Source organism: Oncorhynchus tshawytscha, linkage group LG28, assembly GCF_018296145.1.
Source record: "Oncorhynchus tshawytscha isolate Ot180627B linkage group LG28, Otsh_v2.0, whole genome shotgun sequence".
Lineage (NCBI taxonomy): Eukaryota > Metazoa > Chordata > Actinopteri > Salmoniformes > Salmonidae > Oncorhynchus > Oncorhynchus tshawytscha.
The window spans coordinates 5255993-5278590 of NC_056456.1; the positions used below are offsets into that span (position 1 = coordinate 5255993).

The 22598-nt window shown below is 44.0% G+C and overlaps 1 protein-coding gene across 6 annotated transcripts in view; it reads right to left on the reverse strand.

Annotated features, from left to right (window-relative positions):
• yeats2 (YEATS domain containing 2) overlaps nt 1-22598 on the reverse strand; it is a 59200-nt gene that overhangs the window by 22720 nt on the left and 13882 nt on the right. For all 6 annotated transcript variants that reach the window (XM_024390936.2, XM_024390935.2, XM_024390934.2 and 3 more), the window contains 11 exons: nt 20504-20665; nt 17016-17127; nt 15811-15855; nt 15425-15623; nt 14552-14794; nt 13996-14157; nt 10877-10971; nt 4961-5155; nt 4040-4268; nt 3736-3897; nt 643-761 (listed from right to left, as the gene is read on the reverse strand). In XM_024390936.2, coding sequence (XP_024246704.1) covers nt 643-761; nt 3736-3897; nt 4040-4268; nt 4961-5155; nt 10877-10971; nt 13996-14157; nt 14552-14794; nt 15425-15623; nt 15811-15855; nt 17016-17127; nt 20504-20665 — 1723 coding nt within the window. The remainder of the gene's footprint in view (nt 1-642; nt 762-3735; nt 3898-4039; nt 4269-4960; nt 5156-10876; nt 10972-13995; nt 14158-14551; nt 14795-15424; nt 15624-15810; nt 15856-17015; nt 17128-20503; nt 20666-22598) is intronic.

Below are 22598 nucleotides of genomic sequence, written 5' to 3' on the forward strand. Positions count from 1 at the left end.
TGGACTGACGTGAGAGTGAGAACAGCGAGCGGTGATATGAAATGATCTCTGCCCCAGATTTAGGTTTTCAGGTGGGAGGAAGAGAGGACACACATACTTCATTAGGAGTTGTTGGAGACGATATTGTTCTAGAGTTAAGAGCTGGATCAATGGCTCGATAATGAATGAATCTACTTCAGGGACATAGGAAGCAGCAGGCTCGATCACTACTGAAAAGCTAAAGATAGGCTTTACTAAAGTAAATTACCCAGAGAATGTACTTATAAAGGGAAAAGTCTTCAAATAATCACTACCGGAATACTAAAGACAGGCTTTACAAAATGAAAATCCCAGCCTTCATGAACACAAAACAGCAAAAATGTATTCTTTACCGAGAAAAGAATCTGCTAGCAAGTAGTCTTTAAAATGAACAGGTGTGATGGATTTGAGAGACTGAAGAGAGTACTTTTATTCTACTCTGAGCACGACATGAGACTCTCCACAAGAATAAGACATGAAAGACAGCAGCTTGTTTCACTCAAAGATTAATCGAAGAGGATACAAGGGTGAACAGAGAGAGAGTGAGAAGATGTGATTATCAGTGTGTGTGTGTGTGTGTGTGTGTACGCCTGTGTGTGTATGTGTGCGCGCCTGTGTGTGTACCTGTGGGGTCTGTTTGAGGATGTATGATGTGTAGGAGAGGTTAGAGGGCAGGCTGCTGGATGAGGAGGTGGGGGTCTGGGAGCCAGAGCCTGTAGAGGAGCTGCCCTGGGACTGCTGACCTGCACACACATACACATAGAGAGAGACATGGTTCAGCATAATACAACATAAAAAGGGTTTAGCTGGTGGGCACGGACAGCCCGGCTATAGAGAACATTTCCTGTAATTCTACACATTTTGCCATGCAACTGAGAGAAAATGAAGCTAATTCCCTGCAATTCCATGCATTTTGCCATGGCTAATGCTTTATACTGCTAAATTCCTTGTTTTGGTTATTGTCAATTCTCCCTGGATGTCTAGCTTTTATTTTGGTGATCGTTAGTTCTCAAAGATTAATAAAAAATGTATAAGTCCATTATCTTTTCAACATACTTTATATCTTATTTCTCAGCGGGAATAGCGTATCGTCACTTCTGAATCCCCACAATGTGTATCAAAGTAGTGTAGTGGAGGTATACGCCGTATCAAATATTAAGGCTGATGGAACAGATCTGAATGTTTGGCTTAAAATTATGATAAACAATCATCTTTTCACATTTTAAGAGCAGCAATGTGCACACAGCGGTAGGCCTACGGACGAATGCTCCAAAATACTATTTGCTCACTGCAAATGAGCGCGGCCACATGGACAGAGATGGAAATATAGAGAGACATGCTTCAGCATAATACACCTAGATTAGGGCTCTCCAACCCTGTTCCTGGACACAGAGAGACATGCTTCAGCATAATACACCTAGAGCAGGGCTCTCCAACCCTGTTCCTGGACACAGAGAGACATGACTCAGCATAATACACCTAGAGCAGGGCTCTCCAACCCTGTTCCTGGACACAGAGAGACATGCTTCAGCATAATACACCTAGAGCAGGGCTCTCCAACCCTGTTCCTGGACACAGAGAGACATGCTTCAGCATAATACGCCTAGAGCAGGGCTCTCCAACCCTGTTCCTGGACACAGAGAGACATGCTTCAGCATAATACACCTGGACACAGAGAGACATGACTCAGCATAATACACCTAGAGCAGGGCTCTCCAACCCTGTTCCTGGCCACAGAGAGACATGCTTCAGCATAATACGCCTAGAGCAGGGCTCTCCAACCCTGTTCCTGGACACAGAGAGACATGCTTCAGCATAATACGCCTAGAGCAGGGCTCTCCAACCCTGTTCCTGGACACAGAGAGACATGCTTCAGCATAATACACCTAGAGCAGGGCTCTCCAACCCTGTTCCTGGACACAGAGAGACATGCTTCAGCATAATACACCTAGAGCAGGGCTCTCCAACCCTGTTCCTGGACACAGACAGACATGCTTCAGCATAATACACCTGGACACAGAGAGACATGCTTCAGCATAATACACCTAGAGCAGGGCTCTCCAACCCTTTTCCTGGACACAGAGAGACATGCTTCAGCATAATACACCTAGAGCAGGGCTCTCCAACCCTTTTCCTGGACACAGAGAGACATGCTTCAGCATAATACACCTAGAGCAGGGCTCTCCAACCCTTTTCCTGGACACAGAGAGACATGCTTCAGCATAATACACCTAGAGCAGGGCTCTCCAACCCTGTTCCTGGACACAGAGAGACATGCTTCAGCATAATACGCCTAGAGCAGGGCTCTCCAACCCTGTTCCTGGACACAGAGAGACATGCTTCAACATAATACACCTAGAGCAGGGCTCTCCAACCCTTTTCCTGGACACAGAGAGACATGCTTCAGCATAATACACCTAGAGCAGGGCTCTCCAACCCTTTTCCTGGACACAGAGAGACATGCTTCAGCATAATACACCTAGAGCAGGGCTCTCAAACCCTGTTCCTGGACACAGAGAGACATGCTTCAGCATAATACGCCTAGAGCAGGGCTCTCCAACCCTGTTCCTGGACACAGAGAGACATGCTTCAACATAATACACCTAGAGCAGGGCTCTACACCTAGACCCTGTTCCTGGCAGGGCTTCAGCATAATACTCCAACCCTTTCCTGGACACCCTGTTCCTGGAAACAGAGAGACGTGCTTCAGCATAATACACCTAGAGCAGGGCTCTCCAACCCTGTTCCTGGACACAGAGAGACATGCTTCAGCATAATACACCTAGAGCAGGGCTCTCCAACCCTGGTCCTGGAGAGCTACCATCCTGTAGGTTCAACCCTGTTCCTGGAGAGCTACCATCCTGTAGGTTTAACCCTGTTCCTGGAGAGCTACCATCCTGTAGGTTCAACCCTGTTCCTGGAGAGCTACTATCCTGTAGGTTCACTCCAACCTTGTTCCTGGAGAGCTACCGTCCTGTAGGTTCACTCCAACCCTGTTCCTGGAGAGCTACCATCCTGTAGGTTCACTCCAACCCTGTTCCTGGAGAGCCACTACCTTGTAGGTTCAACCGTGTTCCTGGAGAGCTACCATCCTGTAGGTTCACTCCAACCCTGTTCCTGGAGAGCTACCATCCTGTAGGTTCACTCCAACCCTGTTCCTGGAGAGCTACTATCCTGTAGGTTCAACCGTGTTCCTGGAGAGCTACTATCCTGTAGGTTCAACCCTGTTCCTGGAGAGCTACTATCCTGTAGGTTCAACCGTGTTCCTGGAGAGCTACCATCCTGTAGGTTCACTCCAACCCTGTTCCTGGAGAGCTACTATCCTGTAGGTTCAACCCTGTTCCTGGAGAGCTACCATCCTTTAGGTTTTCACTCCAACCGTAATCTAGCGCACCTGATTCTAATAATAAGCTGGTTGATCAGCTGAACCAGCTAAGTTACAACTGGGGATGGAGTGAAAACCTACAGATGGGTAGCTCTCCAGGAACAGGGTTGGAAAACCCTGACCTAGAGACTGCTATCCTATACAGACATAAACACCTAAATAAACCTGCATTCATACACCAAAGAGGTGAAAAACCCCATGGCATATTCACTAGTCAGTTTGTTTATGTGACAAACTGGATTGGATACAAGGATGGGGTTGGAGAGGAAGAAGAAAATAGGAAATGAAAGGAGAGGAGTTGGTGAGGATAATGAGGTGTGTGTGTGTGTTACCTGCTGAGTTGGAAGCTCTGAGGATGGCTCCCTGGGGAATGAGAAGCAGCTTGCCCTTCCCTGATGGGTTCTTGCTGTTGGTGGTGAGGTACAGCTTGGTGCCCGGAGGCAGGTTGGCAAGGTTGGCCAGGTTGTTGGCTGGCAGCTGGAGGGTAGCCATCACTGTGGGAGAGAGAGAGGGGGCAGAGAGTTTGTCTGTCAAGAGTGTTTGTTTGTGTTTACGTGTCTGCATGTCTCAAATAAACAGGCACCTTTTCCCAATGTTTGTATGCGTGTGAACGAACAAAAGTGAAGTGACCCTCACCTCCGCTCTTTCCTGTTCCCCCTGCGGCCCCCGTTGCCTTAGCAACAACCTGCTGACCCACGATGCTACCAGCCGCTCCGCTGACGATGGCCTTGGCAACCCCCTGGGCGACCACCTGCTTCCCGCCAATCACCTTGGAAACGGAGGGGTTACCCTTGGCGACCAGGATCTGTCCGCTGCTGATGGCCACCTGCTTCACCGCTGCCTGGAGGGCAGGGATACCCAGAACCTGGAGAGGGGGAACATTGGAAATGTAGTTTTACAGTTCAAAGCCTTTGCTCTCTGATACCGTGCTCACTGGCTGTGTGTGTGTGTGTGCATGTCAAATCAAAATTATGCTTATTGTTCACGTACACATTTTAGCAGATGTTAAAGCGGGTGCAAATAAATGATTATGTTATTTGAGCCTAACAAAGCAGTACAATATCAAACAAGTACATAAACAAAATACAAAAAATGTATAAATCAATAAATGTCGGTATGAATCCAATTAACAACCCAAATAGCACTGTTAGAGTAATCTAAATGCAATCTACACGTATCTACACAGGGTGAATTTACACTAGATATACTAAGAATGATATGTACAGCAGTAGATACAGAGTGAGCTATTATATTATACATTTGCGGTATAATATATAAACAGTATCATTAAATGCAATGTACAGTAGTAGAAATATTAGAATGAGCTATGTCGAGAATACAGTATTTAAATATACAGTACAAAACCACATGGCAAAATGGATAGAATTCCAGGAATTCTTCCGGACCAGAGTCTGGAACATAAATATATGTGTTTAAGTGGTGCGTATAGACAGTATGTGAATAGAAAAGGTGTGTATAGCAGTAGTTACATAGGATGAGCCATGACTAGAAGTTCAAGTGTGTGTGTGTGTATGTGTCCGTGTGTGTGTCTGACACCTTGCTGGGTGGGGCCCCTGCCCCGCTGGCCCCTCCTGTCTGTTTCTGTGGCGACATGGAGATCACGTGACCTCCCTTCACTGCGACAAATTGCTGCGTTGCTGCGGCGGCGGTCTGCTGGGCTGCCGTTACCGAGGAAACCATCTGCTGCTGGTGCTGAGTGGGAACCTCTCCCGGCTCCTGCTTGATAATGACCTGCAGAAGTCAGAGAAAGAACATTACCACAAGGACTACCAGTGCTAGAAGCAACCTTTTAAAAATTATTCACACCCCTTGACTTCTCCACATTTTGTTGTGTTACAGCCTGAATTTCAAAATGGATACAACTTAGATTTTTTTGTCACTAGCCTACACACACAATACCCCATAAAGTCAAAGTGGAATTATAGTTTTTACTAATTTTTCACGAATTAATGCTGAAATGTCTTGAGTCAATAAGTATTCATTCCCTTTGTTGTGGCAAGCCTAAATAAGTTAATGAGTACACATTTGCTAAACAAGCCACATAAGTTGCATCGACTCAATAATGCAGTAATAGTGTTTAACATGATTTTTGAATGACTACCTCATCTCTGTACCCCACACATACAATTATCTTTAAAAGTCCCTCAGTCGAGCAGTGAATTTCAAACACAGATTCAAACCACAAAGACCAGGAAGGTTGTCCAACGCCTCACAAAGGCCACCTATTGGAATATAGGTCAAAATAAAGCAGACATTGAATATCTCTTTGAGCATGGTGAAGTTATTAAATGGTGTATTGATGGTGTATCAATACAAGCAGTCACTACAAAGATACAGGGGTCCTAACTCAGTTGCCGCAGAGGAAGGAAACCGCTCAGGGATTTCACCATGAGGCCAATGGTGACTTTAAGACAGATACAGAGTTAAATGACTGTGGATGAATCACAAACGTTGCAGAAAGGGTGGCTACTTTGAAGAATCTCTAATATAAAATATATTTGGATTTGTTGAACACTTTTTTGGTTATTACATGATTCCATATGTGTTATTTCATAGTTGTGATGTATTCACTATTATTCTACAAAGAAAACCCTTGAATGAGTAGGTGGGTCCAAACTTTTGACTGGTACTGTATATGTACTACAACTATTGCAAGATCTGAAAATGGTTGTCTAACAATGATCAAGAACCAATTTCACAGTTTGACGCATTTAAAAAAAAGAATAAATGGACAAATGCTGCACAAAACAGGTGTGGAAAGCACTTAGAGACTTTTTTAACCCACTTTGAATTCAGGCTGTAAACAGAACAAAATGTGGAATAAGTCAAGAGGTATTAAAATTCTGTCCCCTTCGAAACAGGCTAGAAAAAAACAGCAAAGCAAAAAAGAGTGAGCACTCACCATTGGTTAGTTAATACAATAAGTCAATATCATTGTTGTGATTAGGCATTGGTTTTAATAACAGCGACTGACAGATCACAAAGGACCCTGCTTTATTTTCAGCCCCCGCAGAGAGAGAAGGTTTGGTGCTGCCCAGCAGAGAAAGAAACAGTGCTGTGGGTTCAGGTTTGATGCTGAGTATCACAGCAGCACCGCGTTCCTGCCTACAGTACTGTCGGAATTCATCTGCCCTGAAATTGGGTTTCATCATCTGTGGAGAGTTTGGGGAGTGGGTTGATTTTATTACAGGGGTTTGACACCATCTCTGTGTGTTTTTGGGGGGTTTTACTATCCTTGTGGGGACCAGAAGTCCTCAAAAGGATAGTACAAGGAACATACAGACCTGTGGGTCCCCACAAGAAAAAAGGCTATTTTAGGCTTAGGAGTTAGGGAAACAATTAGGGTTAGGTTTAAGTTAGGTTAAGGGTTACATTTAGGGGTTAGGGAAACAATTAGGGTTAGGTTTAAGTTAGATTAAGGGTTACATTTAGGGGTTAGGGATACAATTAGGGTTAGGTTTAAGTTAGGTTAAGGGTTACATTTAGGGGTTAGGGATACAATTAGGGTTAGGTTTAAGTTAGGTTAAGCGTTACATTTAGGGGTTTAGGGAAACAATTAGGGTTAGGTTTAAGTTAGGTTAAAGGTTACATTTAGGGGTTAAGGATACAATTAGGGTTAGGTTTAAGTTGGGTTATATTTAGGGGTTAGGGAAACAATTAAATCAAATCAAATCAAATCAAATTTTATTTGTCACATACACATGGTTAGCAGATGTTAATGCGAGTTAGCGAAATGCTTGTGCTTCTAGTTCCGACAATGCAGTAATAACGAGCAAGTAATCTAACTAACAATTCCAAAAAAACTACTGTCTTATACACAGTGTAAGGGGATAAAGAATATGTACATAAGGATATATGAATGAGTGATGGTACAGAGCAGCATAGGCAAGATACAGTAGATGATATCGGGTTAGGTTTAAGTTAGGTTAAGGGTTACATTTAGGGGTTAGGGAAACAATTAGGGTTAGGTTTAAGTTAGGTTAAGGGTTACATTTAGGGGTTAGGGATACAATTAGGGTTAGGTTTAAGTTAGGTTAAGGGTTACATTTAGGGGTTAGGGATACAATTAGGGTTAGGTTTAAGTTAGGTTAAGGGTTACATTTAGGGGTTAGGGAAAGTATCATTTTTTAATGGGAATCAATTGTTTGGTCCCCACAAGGAGAGCAAAACAAACACGTGTGTTTAGATATAGAACCTTGCAGTTATTCCCTCTGCAATGCAATTCCCTTTTAGAATGATGTCCCAGTTAAATGTCTTGCCAAGTGGCTGCCTACAGCTGCTGAAGATAGCACCCTGGCAGAGTGGCACACTATTAATAATACACAGAGCGAGAGAGCGAGAGAGAGAGTGTTGTTCAAGGGAGGAAGTGTCTACAGAGACAGGAAGTCACTATACCACACAGACTGCTGGGTTGGCTCTGACATAAATCTCCTGGAAGCTCAACACTGTTAGGTCTGAAAGAGTTCTATGAAAAGTACTCATGACAGGTTAAGACTTTGGTGATCAAAGTCATTCATGGAAGACTCCTGTGTATTCAGGGTTTAAAATGGAAAGGGGCAATCTGCAGTTGAAATAATAACAAGGCATATCCCACCACTTGGGTAAAAAGCTAAGGGGTTGGGGCTGGAGAAATGTAACCACTCTCAGACTCATATGCATTGCCAAAAGTATGTGGACACCTGCCTGTCAAACATCACAGTCCAAAATCATGGGAATTAATACGGCGTTGGTCCCCCCTTTCCTGCTATAACAGCCTCCACTCTTCTGGGAAGGCTTTCCACTAGATGTTGGAACACTGCTGTGGGGACTTGGTTCCATTCAGCCACAAGAGTATTAGTGAGTTTGGACACTGTTGTTGGGCGTTTAGGCCTGGCTCGCAGTCGGCGCTCCAATTCATCCCAAAGGTGTTAGATGGGGTTGAGATCAGGGCTCTGTGTAGGCCAGTCAGGTTTTTCCACACTGATCTCGGCAAACATTTCTGTTTACAGGGGCATTGTCATGCTAAAACAGGACAGGGCCTTCCCCAAACTGTTGCCACAAAGTTGGAAGCATAGAATCGTTGTATTGCTGTAGCGTTAAGATTTCTCTTCACTGGAACTAAGGGGCCTAGCAAGAGCCATGAAAAACAGCCCAAGACCATTATTCCTCCTCCACCAAACTTTCCAGTTGGCACTATGCATTGGGGCAGGTAGCTTTATCCCACTCCAGCTGACGCTTGGCATTGCGCATGGTGATCTCAAGCTAGTGTGTGGCTGCTGGCCATGAAAACCCATTTTATGAAGATCCCAACAAACAGTTATTGTGCTGGCGTTGCTTCCAGAGGCAGTTTGGACCTCGGTAGTGTGTTGCAACCGAGGACAGACCATTTGTAAACACAATGCGCTTCAGCACTGCTAGTTGATGATAATCCTAGTCATATTAGTAACCCTGCTAGTTGATGACAACCCTAGTCATATTAGTAACCCTGCTAGTTGATGATAATCCTAGTCATATTAGTAACCCTGCTAGTTGATGATAATCTTAGTCATATTAGTAACCCTGCTAGTTGATGATAATCCTAGTCATATTAGTAACCCTGCTAGTTGATGATAATCTTAGTCATATTAGTAACCCTGCTAGTTGATGATAATCCTAGTCATATTAGTAACCCTGCTAGTTGATGATAATCCTAGTCATTATAGCAACCCTGCTAGTTGATGATAATCCTAGTCATATTAGTAACCCCCAAATATTTGAGTCATTAGATGAGACAAAAATGTCCAGAATGTTCAGCTGCCCCATTAAGGGGCGGGCCATTACCGTGATAAAGGCACTCAGTAGCTGTGTTCGAATACCCATACTAACATATTGTATTCTACATACTTAATGAGTATATACTACATACTATTAGTTCATTTTAGTATACTGTAAATTAACAGTATCCTTCAGTTGAGCGTACTAGCCCTTCACCCGTCTACCGGAAGTTGATGCTGTTGCTATGCAACCTCTTGCTAGCGTAACAAATGACTAGTTTGACATTTTACGACTTTGGGTGTGTTCTTAAATTCAATCTGAGTGCCAGAGTGCACTCGTAAATTCAGAGCGTTGTCAGATGGTCCGTTTGTAAATTCAGTGCGTCGTCAGATGGTCCGTTTGTAAATTCAGAGCGTCGTCAGATGGTCCGTTTGTAAATTCAGAGCGTCGTCAGATGGTCCGTTTGTAAATTCAGAGCGTGTAGTTCTCGGAGCGCACACTGGACGCTCGGGCCGAGGAGTAGGGTTGATTTGAGCGTTCTGACATAACAACGGCAGTCAAGCACCGAAGCTAACTTCGGCTAGCTTGCTAGACACAAATGGGAAGACTCTGACCATTTTACTCGCCCTAGCAGAGCTGGTTAGGCTGTTTTCATGTTATCTAGGGCGTTGGTGACTAACTGTGCTGCTGGCAACAATTTAATTACGCTTTTTGCAGACGTTTACTGACACCGGCCATATTCAACTGGTGTTGAGCGCTCTTAAATTCATTATTCTGCGCTCTGGTACTCAGACGAGAGTGCTCTGAAATCCGAGTAGATGGCCAGACTGAATTTACGAAAGCACCCATTGAGAACGCACAACGACTATACCATTTAGCTAAGGTAAGAATGACAGGAATAACCAAGTCAATAAACGTTGGGTCGTTAGTTAGATAGCCTGTAGTTAATATACTGGCAAGTTTGATATGTAAGTAGCTAGCTAACATACCGGTACATACTGCTGTAATGATATGCTATGTGGTTCGTAAGGACAGCGTAGTTAACAAATTGTCAACCAACATATGCTGTAAGGTAACTTATTTGAAAAGTCATTACTTTATTACATTGTTCAACATTTGTCATAATTAGTTAAAGCAAATGAACTTGTATCCGCTCTCGTTGTACTTTGTCTGCATATTTCCGCCAAATCTGAAAACGATGTGAAGCCACGCCCATTTCCTGAAGAACTGCATATGGGCCCTAAAGTAGGGAAATAGTGTCCTCTAGGTATATACTTCATATTTTGGCGAATTTAGTAGGACATCCAAGAACTTTTGGCATACTAACTATATCCATACTATGACCAATAACCATACTATATACTCAATTCATGTCACAAATTGCACAGTTAGTGCGGTTAGTATGAGTATTCAAACACAGCTAGTGTGATTCTGTTTATCTGTATAATGTGAAGCACAAATAAGCATCTAATGAGTCACTTAGCTGTTCTATGAGTTGTCAGAGGCAGGTGTTAGATTACGCGTGTTTTCAAGTGCAACGTTAATAACAATGGTTTCGGTAAACAGTTCTGAGATTTAACAATGCTCCTGTGAAGGTTCTAACAATGAACTTAGCCATAAGATGCTTTTGGGAAATCGGGCCCTGGATATTAAACGGTTTTCCTGAATATTTTACCGTGGTGACCCAGCCATTGTCTATGTCAGCTCTGTGTAACTCACCTTGACCCCTGAGGACAGGAAGCTGCCTGTATGAACCTTGGGGGCCGGAGAGCGAGTCCCCTGGGCCGCAACCGACTGCTTGGCTGTGGGACTTCCTGTAAGACAGAAACCATCAATCAATTATCTAAATGTATTTTGGTCACTGCATGAGACTGGGTCCTGGTAATGACATCTGTCAGGTTCACAGTGATATTGAATTCAAAAGCTTAAGGTGGGTTACAGCACTAAAACTAAGCTATTGAGAGAAAAAGAGAAACTAAGGAAAACTAAGTGAATCAGCTCAAACTCCAAAATCAGCTTGAAATAACCTGGAACACTTTAAACCCCTCCGCCCGCCCTGGATCAGTTGAAACTAAGCGTTGGTGGATGTATGGGATATGGGAGAGGCTGTGTGGGAGAGCAGAGCACATGACTGGAATGTGAATGGTAGCTACAAAGCGCTGAAGTACAGCAGTGGGAGAATGTGATTTCACTGTGCTCCACTTGAGACTGACACTGATACATTGAACGGCCAAATGCCAACACACACATTCTGTAATTGAATTTACAATGAAGCATAGCCTAGTCAGTATACACCAGGGATGGGCAACTGGCAGCCCTGTGCACAAAATAATGTAAGCCCCGGATCAAATTACAAAAACAAAAAATATATACAATGCATTCGGAAAGAATTCAGACCCGATTACTTTTTACACATTTTGTTACGTTACAACCTCATTCTAAAATGGATTAAATATTTTTTTCCCCTCATCAACCTACACACAATACCCCATAATGACAAAGTGAAAACAGGTTTTAGATTTCTTAGATAAAAAAAAAAAACAACAGGAAAAACATATTTACAGAAGTATTCAGACCATTTTGAGACTTGAAATTGAGCTCAGGTGCATCCTGTTTCCACTGATCATCCATGAGATGGTTCTACAAGTTGATTGGAGTCCACCTGTGGTAAATTCAATTGATTGGACATGATTTGGAAAGGCACACACCTGTCTATATTAAGGTCCCACAGAGTCAGAGAAAAAAACCAAGCCATGAGGTTGAAGGAATTGTCCGTAGAGCTCCGAGACAGGATTGTGTTGAGGCACAGATCTGAGGAAGGGTACCTAAAAAATTCTGCAGAATTGAAGGTCCCCAAGAACACAGTGGCCTCCATCTTCCTAGAGCTCGCCGCCCAGCCAAACTGAACAATCGGGGAGGAAGGGCCTTGGTCAGGGAGGAGACCAAGAACCCAATGGTCACTCAAATCAAATCAAATCAAATTTTATTTGTCACATACATACAGAGCTCCAGAGTTCCTCTGTGGAGATGGGAGAACCTTCCAGAAGGACAAACATCTCTGCACCTCTCCACCAATCAGGCCTTTATGGTAGAGTGGCCAGAGGGAAGCAACTCATCAGTAAAAGGCACGACATCCTGCTTGGAGTTTGCCAAGAGGTCTAAAGGACTCTGACCAAGAAAGAAGATTCTCTGGTCTGGTGAAACCAAGGTGAGCCACCCTTTGCCTTGATGACAGCGTAGCACACTCTTGGCATTCTCTCAACCAGTTTCATGAGATAGCTACCTGGAATGCATTTCAGTAAACAGGTGTGCCTTAAGTTAATTTGTGGAATTTCTTTCCTTCTTAATGCGTTTGAGCCAATCAGTTGTGTTGTGACAAGGTAGAGGTGGTATACAGAAGACAGCCTTATTTGGTAAAAGACCAAGTCCATATTATGGAAAGAACAGCTCAAATAAGCAAAGAGAAACGAGTCTATCATTACTTTAAAACATTAAGGTCAGTCAATCTGGAAAATTACAAGAACTTTGAAAGTTTCTTCAAGTGCAGTCTCAAAAACCGCCATGATGAAACTGGCTCTCATGAGGACCGCCACAGGAAAGGAAGACCCAGAGTTACCTCTGCTGCAGAGGATAAGTTCATTAGAGTTACCAGCCTCAGAAATTGCAGCCCAAATAAATGCTACACAGTGTTTAAGTAACAGAAAAATATGAACATCAACTGTTCTGAGAAGACTGCGTCAATCAGGCCTTCATAGTTGAATTGCTGCAAAAAAACAACAACTAAAGGACACCAATAAGAAGTTGCTTGGGCCAAGAAACTTGAGCAATGGACATTCGACAGGTGGAAATCTGTTCTTCGGTCTGATGAAGATTTTTGGTTCCAACCGCTGTGTCTTTGTGAGACGCGGTGTGGGTAAACAGATGATCTCCGCATGTGTATTTCCCACCGTAAAGCATGGAGGAGGAGGTGTTATGGTGTAGGGGGGTTCTTTTCTGGTGATACTGTCTGTGATTTATTTAACCAGCATGGCTACCACAGCATTCTGCAGCGATACACCATCCATTAGATGACCTGGGCCCCCACAATCTCCCGACCTCAACCCAATTGAGATGGTTTGGGATGAGATGGACCGCAGAGTGAAGGACAAGCAGTCAACAAGTGCTCAGCATAAGTAAGAACTCCTTCTAGACACTTGGAAAAGCATTCCTCATAAAGCTGGTTTTCCTCATACCATCAAAAAGCTGAACACAGCAGTACAGCAGTAGTTCCTGTCACAATGGAAGCCCCTCTCATACCATCAAAAAGCTGAACACAGCAGTACAGCAGTAGTTCCTGTCACAATGGAAGCCCCTCTCATACCATCAAAAAGTTGAACACAGCAGTACAGCAGTAGTTCCTGTCACAATGGAAGCCCCTCTCATACCATCAAAAAGCTGCAGCATCAAGTCATGGTTTATGGAGAGAGAGACAGAAGGAGGGAGAGAGAGAGGAGACAACTGAAAGGGTTCAGGCTTTGAGAATATAGTCAACTGTGGAGGTTTATCAGAGGAGAGAAGTAAGAGTGCACTAGATTCAGCCTTGGGATGTTTGTAACGGTGGTGTGTGGGAGGGGAACGTTGGCCCTACAGTGGCCGAGGAGAGCCTACAACACCATTATCATCTGCTGTGTGGGAGGCACAGTCTACAGTACATCCTCACATTGTGCTGCAGGAGCTAACCCAAAAACCTAACCCAAATCATAACTTTAACCATTAGGGAAAACCAGCAAAACTGTTCTTAGATCAGTGTCTAGAATCTAGGGGCAAGAGTGGAGCTGTCGAGCGGAGCAGTAGCGTACCTGTGGAGGCGCCGGAGTTCGCTGCCATGCCGATGACATGGCCAGGCTTGTCGACAATGATGTAAGGGTTGTTGAGTACGGAGGAGCCCTGTTTGGTGTGTACCGGGGTGGAGGTGTGGATACGGGGGAGGGGCGAGTGGCTGGGTGTGGAGATGGGTGAACCTTTGGGATCAAAACAAAATCACAAACAACATGCTCATTATAAAGATATTAATTTTAAAACATGCATTTTTCTAAAGCTCTGTATCTTAAAAAAAAGGCCATGAACAAAAATCGATTTAAAGATTTCCTTAATGCGCTTGTGCCTCACTTTGGAAATTCAAAACCTTTTCAATCTTAAAAGAGACAGTGTTTAAAAACTGAGATTAGCCTATAGTTTCTTAATGTTGGGGGGAATAACGAAACAAATCAAACAAATGTCTCCACTGACACTAAGAGTGGGTCTGACTGACTATGAAAACAAAAATCTAAATAACACCATTGAATTATTAATCAACTCACAACCCCTTCCCTCCCCCCACTCCAGTACAGCCAGATCCCATTGGGAGGTAGTTACCTGACACAATCTTACAGCTCATGGTGATTGGCTGAAAGGATTTCCCGGGGGACTCGGAGGGGCTTGGCAACTGTCCCTGGGGGACGATCTTACAGCTGGCCGTGATTGGCTGGAAGGCCGAGTTGCCATGGGAACCCAGTGTGATCTTCTCTGTGACTTTAGGACGGGATGGGGTGCGTTCCGAAGCCGAGGGGGGCGCGCTGTACACCCCAGACCTCCCAGTCTCGGTTTTGACGGGCAGACCTAAACGGAGGGGAAGATAATAAAGAGAAAGAAAAGGAGAGAGAGGAGTGAGGACGATGATAACCATTCAAATCCACTCTAGGCATAATCTTCATTATAATTATCCTCATCCTGGCACAGAGAGATAGGCAGAGAGAGATTATTTCTCAGTCCAGTCATTAATAATTCACTATAGGCCTGCAGAAGAAAGGATTTAAAGAAACAAAAAAGAGAAATTGTAGAAAATCATGGCACACTTGGACAGGTTCACTGAAAAGGAGAAATTGACATAATTCCAATGGAAACAGCTCCATGTTCTGCAGTGCACAGTGTGTTCGGACCTTATTTGAAACTTCTATGATATAGACCAGGGTTTCCTAAACACAGTCCTAGGGTCCCCCCTGGGTGCACGGTTTGGTTTTCGCCCTAGCACTACACAGCTGATTCAAATAACCAACTCATCGTCATGCTCTGATTATTTGAATCAGCGGTGTAGTGCTAGGGCAAAAACCAAAACGTGCATCGGGGGGATGGAAGGACCCAGATTGTGAAACCCTGGTGTGGAGTTAAAAGTCTCATTCACATTCTTAGCTGATAGAACAGGTGAGTAAAAAGGGGACTTGAATGTATATAACCTCCCATGTATCTCACCTTTCTCTGCGGTGGTGGGGTGGTTGTCCTGTGAGAGGGGGAGTGGAGAGCTGCAGCGGCCAGAGAGAGGACCTGGGGTTTGGGGCAGGAAGGATGGGGACGAGGGGCTGGCTTCACGCTGGTGGTGGTGGGCGTGGGAGGAGGAAGAGAGCACATAGTCGTCCCCCAGGGAGTTCCTGTGGAGCTCGACATCCACCACCTGAGAGGAAAGTAAGTTCAAGGGTCAACGTTCACAGTGGTAAAAAAAAAAAAAAATGGTGTATTCAACACAATGAGTCAAGTTTGAGATCAATGCTGAGGCTATGGTCCCATGAAATGTAAGACAGGTGTCTGGCTAGTAGACTTGATAGAGAAGTTTGAACACAGTAAATGAATAACAGACTTACTGTTTCTGCCCCCAGTGTCTGCAGGCCTGTGTAAGTTCTGTCGAGCTATAGGGAGAGACAGTAGGATTTATTATGCACTTTTATATAGAGAAAGAGAATGACTGAGTAACAAAATAACAGTAAAAAAAAAACATTCAAAACTGTGTAAAAAAAGAAGAAACCATATCAGTGAATCTCACTTAAGAAGCCTGTGAGAAACCTTTAGAACATTCTCAAGTAGCTAGACTAATACAACTTTAAAGAACCACTACACTTAATTGGCATCCAAGAGTCCTCTTTTGAGGAAGACAGAGAGAGACAGAGAGTGGAAGACAGTGACGCAGAGAGAGGAAGACAGAGTGACGCAGAGAGAAAGAGAGAGGAAGACAGAGTGACGCAGAGAGAAAGAGAGTGGAAGACAGAGTGACGCAGAGAGAAAGAGAGTGGAAGACAGAGTGACGCAGAGAGACAGAGAGTGGAAGACAGAGTGACGCAGAGAGACAGAGAGTGGAAGACAGAGTGACTCAGAGAGACAGAGAGTGGAAGACAGAGTGACGCAGAGAGACAGAGAGTGGAAGACGCAGAGAGACAGAGAGTGGAAGACAGAGTGACGCAGAGAGACAGAGAGTGGAAGACAGAGTGACGAAGAGAGAAAGACAGAGAGTGGAAGACAGAGTGACGCAGAGAGACAGAGAGTGGAAGAGTGGAAGACAGACAGAGTGACGCAGAGAGACAGAGAGTGGAAGACAGAGTGACGCAGAGAGACAGAGAGTGGAAGACAGAGTGACGACAGAGAGACAGAGAGTGGAAGACAGAGTGACGCAGAGAGACAGAGAGTGACGCAGAGAGAAGACGCAGAGAGACAGAGAGAAGACAGAGACGGAAGACAGAGTGACGCAGAGAGACAGAGAAGACAGAGAGTGGAAGACAGAGTGGAAGACGCAGAGAGACAGAGAGTGGAAGACAGAGTGACGCAGAGAGACAGAGAGTGGAAGACAGTGACGCAGAGAGACAGAGAGTGGAAGACAGTGACGCAGAGAGACAGAGAGTGGAAGACAGAGTGACGCAGAGAGACAGAGAGTGGAAGACAGAGTGACGCAGAGAGACAGAGAGTGGAAGACGCAGAGAGACAGAGAGTGGAAGACGCAGAAAGACAGAAGTGCTCCTCTGTGAACGAAACATGCGTTTACAGTGCAAATAAAGCTGTAATGAATCTACAATCAGACCTTAAGGTGGTGTATGATGTCTATGCGTTTGTTGCGGGGGTCTTTGAAGTGGATCTGGATGCGGACAGGGAACTCCCCCCAGCCTCGACGTGTCAGGTGGAACGGAGGCTCACTAACAACAGACACATTTAGAGTCATGAAAACACACACACTTGGATCAGGGACAAACACATTTTGAATACTTTATGACACACACACACACACAGACACCATGGTTGAGAATAAACATCATCCATGAAAACATCATATCTACCCCTATATTAAATACAGCCAGACAGAGAAGGTATCCCATCACCCCCTATACTCTTGACTCATTGTTCTTTGTAGACATTCTACCCCAAATTCAATGAGCGGGAGGCTTTCTCTCTCATCTCCTCTCTCTTTGAAGCCTGCGGTTCTCATCCTTGTGGCCCAGAGCCTGAGCTGACAGTGTGTCCGCTTGTGTTTTATTCCCACACTTGAAGACCTTGGATGTGTTAGAATCAGCAAAGAGCTTGAGCTACAGCTCTGTGGGGTTCAGTAAGTTTGAATCCTCTGCTCAGTCAGTCAGTCGGGATGCATCTATCGGGGTTACAGACTGTGTCTTGTCAGCTAAAAACAGCCAGAGGGCTGAGGATTTTTTTTTAAACACTGACTGATACTCTGATTCAGAATGGGGATGTAAAGCAGGATCAACCTGCATGCCGTGTCAGGGCTCTAAGTATTCTGAGGTATTAGATATTAGTTTTCTGAGTGATTACACTGTCTGTAGGTAAAGGGTGTGTCAGCACGGTTAGTCATAACTCATGTGTACTGTTAACTCCATTTCTGACTCATACTGCTCACACAAATCATAGGAACTAAAGTATGTTTCAGATGTGTCAGGGGGCTCTGTGCAGAAGTTGCCCTTAAGCACAGGTCTAGGATCAGCTTTCCCACCACAAATCCCAAAGGGCAAGCTGGTCTTAGAGCAGTGTCTAGGGGCAACTTGACCTAACGCCTGTGGGCTGGCTGAAAGGTGTGTCTGCATTGTCTCATGTCGCATGGGGCACTATTACTCCAAGGCATTTCAGTTTGATTACTACGATGGGAGTGTTAATTAAGACATTCCCAGCAGAACAGTCCAGAAGAGTTTGTGCATATACAGTATGATGAAGACATTTTGTTGTGTTTTTGTTTGTTTTGGACTTCGCCAAGGGGGTTTTCGACTGTTCGGGCACAAATAAATGTCTTGAGGCAAGCCAAAGTCGGAAGCCGGTGATTGGTCAACAGTAGGGATTATTCAGTAAAGTCTTTGTTGTCATTAAATGAGAGACGAGTCGTTTTCATGCACATTTTTTCATTGAGAAATACTGCACCAAATATCTTATTTAGATGTAAAATCATGGGACTAAGATCTCCTCTGCAAAAACGTCAAAATGAAAAGGAGATTTCTTGAGTTAACGTAGATTCATTCGGACTATTTAGAGGACTATTTGGCTACGGCGTCTCAAAATGGACAAACAGCACTAGTGGCCTTTTCAGTTTTCAAGCTAAAGTTTTTTAGGCGAGTATGCGAGCACACGTTCGGTTCGCCTAGCCGAGCTGAAGCTTGCTGACGCCTTTATCAAGGTATACACTCGGTTCTTCTTGGGTCCAAAAAGCTGGACCCGAATGGACAACCAGACCTAGACCCCAAAAATATGATTATCCGCCAACTTTCTTTTCTGGTTAGCGAATAGGCCTTTATATGTTGGCTAGGCCTGCTATAAGTACTATTTGAGAAGGTCCAGAGACAAACATTTCCTAGGTGTCAATGGTCCGGATGTCTTTTATCAGCACTGTCGTACAGCGTAGTAACAAACAGTCATCTACAACATAGCAAACACGTTGTTATATAAAATGCCATCTGTAAATACGAATAAAATGGTTAAATTATGAGCCTAGTTGGTTGAGCCAAAGATGAAGCCAACAACCTTCCCGCTAGCCATGATTGGCTGAGATAATGGTCTGCAATATAACACGCTTCTGTCTATTTGAGCTGGTCAGTATGTCTAGGTAATCCTGTCTAACGTGGCTATTGTTTTTAATGTATGGTGTTAAAACTTCACAAGTGTTGCTCTCCACTTTCTGGAGATGGAGAAAACACCAGTCCCTGGGTTACATCTTTAAACGGACAACCATGGCATCCAACCATGAATGATGTATATGGTTAAGATAGTCTAGCTAGGTACAGTAAACGTTGGCAAAAAAACGTAATTAAATTGTTGCCAGCAGCACAGTTACAGCCACCTATGCTCTGGATAACATGAAAACAGCCTAACCAGCTCTGATAGGGCGAGTAAAATGGTCAGAGTGGGGTGTTCTCTCATTATGTGACTGGAAGTAGCTAGCCAATGTTAACCAGTTAGCTTGGGTGCTTGACTGCCGTTGTAAGGTCAGAACATTCAGATCAACCCTACACATTGGCCAGAGCATCCGGTGTGCGCTCTGAATGCGAAACGCTCTGAATTTATGACGGACAATCTGACAGCACAGTTGCAGTCACCAACACTCTGGATAACATAACAGCATAACCACCTCTGCTATGGCGAGTAATGTTCAGTGAGCTGTTCTCTCTCAATTAGATGTCTGATAATAGCTAGTAAGTTAGCTTGGGTGCTTGACTGCTGTTAGTACATTCAGATCAGCCTTTAAAGAGATGGGTGGGGCTAAAGCTTAAGAGGGTGTGAACGACGTTGAATGGGTGTAGACAAAGAAGGGCTCTCCAATAGTAGAAACAAAACAATCTAAGGCCATTTCCACAAAAGTGAGTTTACAAATTGATCAACTTTCAAAGCAAAATTACTTTCCCATTGTTCCTAAACTGTAGTGTATGATATACCGTTTTGTAGCTCTACTTTTATCCAATGTAAAAAACACTTTCAAATTTTGCTACATAAGACCAATTTGAGAGTTTAACAAAAATAATAATCTGAATGCACAGAACGTCACTGTGGGCCATGCAATATTCATGTATAAATCACTCTGGGCCTTGCCCTGCATTAATGAGAGAAATGACACTTTCTGTCTCCTGCCAATGCTTTGAATTATGGCACAAATAGTGCAGGTGTTCATTGGTGAGTCCGGTGCGATATTTGTTTTTAATAAAGTTAATTGTGGAGAAGGCTGATTCACAGTTGTATGTGGTTCCAAACATGGTCAGGATGTATAGTGCCAGTTTTTTGAGAACAGGGACATCAGCTGCAGGCACCATCATTCCCCAGAAAGTGACAGGGTCACAACCACCAGCCTGCTCCTTCAAAGACACGTTTTATTGCAGCTCAATCAACTCCATTTGCAGTGACGCAACATCTACCCATCAGAAAGACCGGTTTTTCTTCTTCTGACAACTTTGTCACGTGTGACCAAGAAGGGCATCTGGGTGAGCAGCAGCAGTTCGCATTTAAAAACAACACCCCAGTGATCTATTCAATAACAAGACGAGCACTACCTCCAAAGTACAGACACGTGCGTACACACAAACATACCTGACTTCCACCAGGTCATTGGGCTTGTAGCTGGGGTGCAGGAAGAACCAGACTTTCTTGACAAAGTGGTCAATGCTGGGCTCTCTTCTGGAGCCTCTGACGTACACCATCCACTTATGGGTGGACTGGTCATTCTCCTCCCGCTTATCAGGAGGGATATACCTGGGAGACAGGAGGGAGATAATATATTTCAGCCATTTAGCAGCCATTTTTAGGTAGGAATATGTGGTCCCAGGACCCTGGCATTACTAGTGCCACTCTCTTACCAACAGAGCCACATACTGTAGGACCACCAAAGATAGAGAGAAAGCAAGGAAGGTAGGGAGAAGGGGAAGAAGGAAAGATAAGGTGGGGGACGGGGAGAAAGAGAGAAAAGTAGAGAATAAAAAACAATGAAAAAAAAGAGGGCAAGAAAGAATCAGAGAGAGACAGGTATGCAGGAAAGGCTGTCTAGCAGAGCTGTCGGTCACTGTGCCCCGGTTCTGTTTGTTTACCTCGGATTGACAGATGGAGGGGAGGAGAGAGTGACAAAGAGAGGGAGCTGCCTCGCAGGAGGAAAGGAGGAGATAGAAAGACAAGCTGGAGCTCAGACAGAGTTAACCGAGACGATAAGGTGAAAAATCAATCGATGTGCCCTTGAGCAAGGCATTAACCCACATTTTCTCCAGTGGCGCCTTACTACTCTGGCTGACCCTGTAAAACAACACATTTCACTGAACCTATCCAGTCAGGGCTCTACAGTGCAACAATTTTACTCGCAAATGCGTCTAAATACTATGCAGTGCAACCAGGAACCCTGCCGGCATATGTGAAAATAAAACAGCTTTTATTAAAACAACAGTGCACTTAAACCTTTAAAGACTTAATTAGCACGTATATATACATATATACACTACCGTGTAAAAATGATCAACTTGGATTAGCTAACACAACGTGCCATTGGAAAACAGGTGTGATGGTTGCTGATAATGGGCCTCTGTACGCCTATGTAGATATTCCATTAAAAATCTGATCTTTCCAGCTACAATAGTCACTTACAACATTAACAATGTCTACAATGTATTTCTGATCAATTTGATGTTATTTTAATTGACAAAAAATGTGCTTTTCTTTCAAAAACAAGGACATTTCTAAGTGACCCCAAACTTTAAAACAGTAGTGTATATAGCTAACATTTGAAATACATTTTTGAAATACATTTCATAGAGTAAAGTAAGGTGCTAGTACATGATGAAGCTTTTACAGATAGGGAGCCTAGCTACTTTGTTAAGTCAAGAGACATAAGTAATAATTACTGTTTCATGTCACCGTTATGACACACGTCACAGCCTACTTGTTGTGTTCTAGTCGAGTGTCTCCCTGTAACCCCTAAACACAGGCTTGTGATCCAGGGAGAAAACATGTCAGTGATCAGGAGTTCTGTATCAAGTCTGGGCTTGCATGACAGGCACCCAGTTACCCAACTGCTCACTGTGATGGGAGGGAACAAAAACAAGGTGTGCTGACTGCCTACTGAGAAACTCAACTGCAGGGATGCAAACTGTCGCACCCAAAAAGGTGACACTATTTTCCTGCATGGACACACACAAAAAAATCTGTAAACTGCAAACTGAAAATGTGCCTATTTTCAGAGTCGGATGGTGACAATACCAACATTTTACAAACAATGTGCTACCAGGCCAAGCGAGTAGTATCGTGATACCACAGGGTCTGCCGCTGCCCCTCACACTTTTTACTGCATTTTACTGTATAAAATGCTTTCATCCATAGGCCTACCTGTGATTGGGCAGGAGGAATATAAACGCATAATGATCTGCATTTTCATTGTGGCAGTAAGGAGAAAACACACTGGGCCTATATGAAACCATCGTTAGCCTACTCTTCAGACAACTCACACACATTGCCACACACTCCCTCCCTCACACACATCCTCTTCCTCTCTCACACACACACCACTCTCTCATTCCCTCTCACACACACAATGCTCCCAAAAGTTAAGCACCAAACAGAATTTAAGAAACAGAAAAATATTTTTTAAATGTAGCTTATAATTACATTGACACAGCATATATATGCATCCTACCTTTGAAGCATC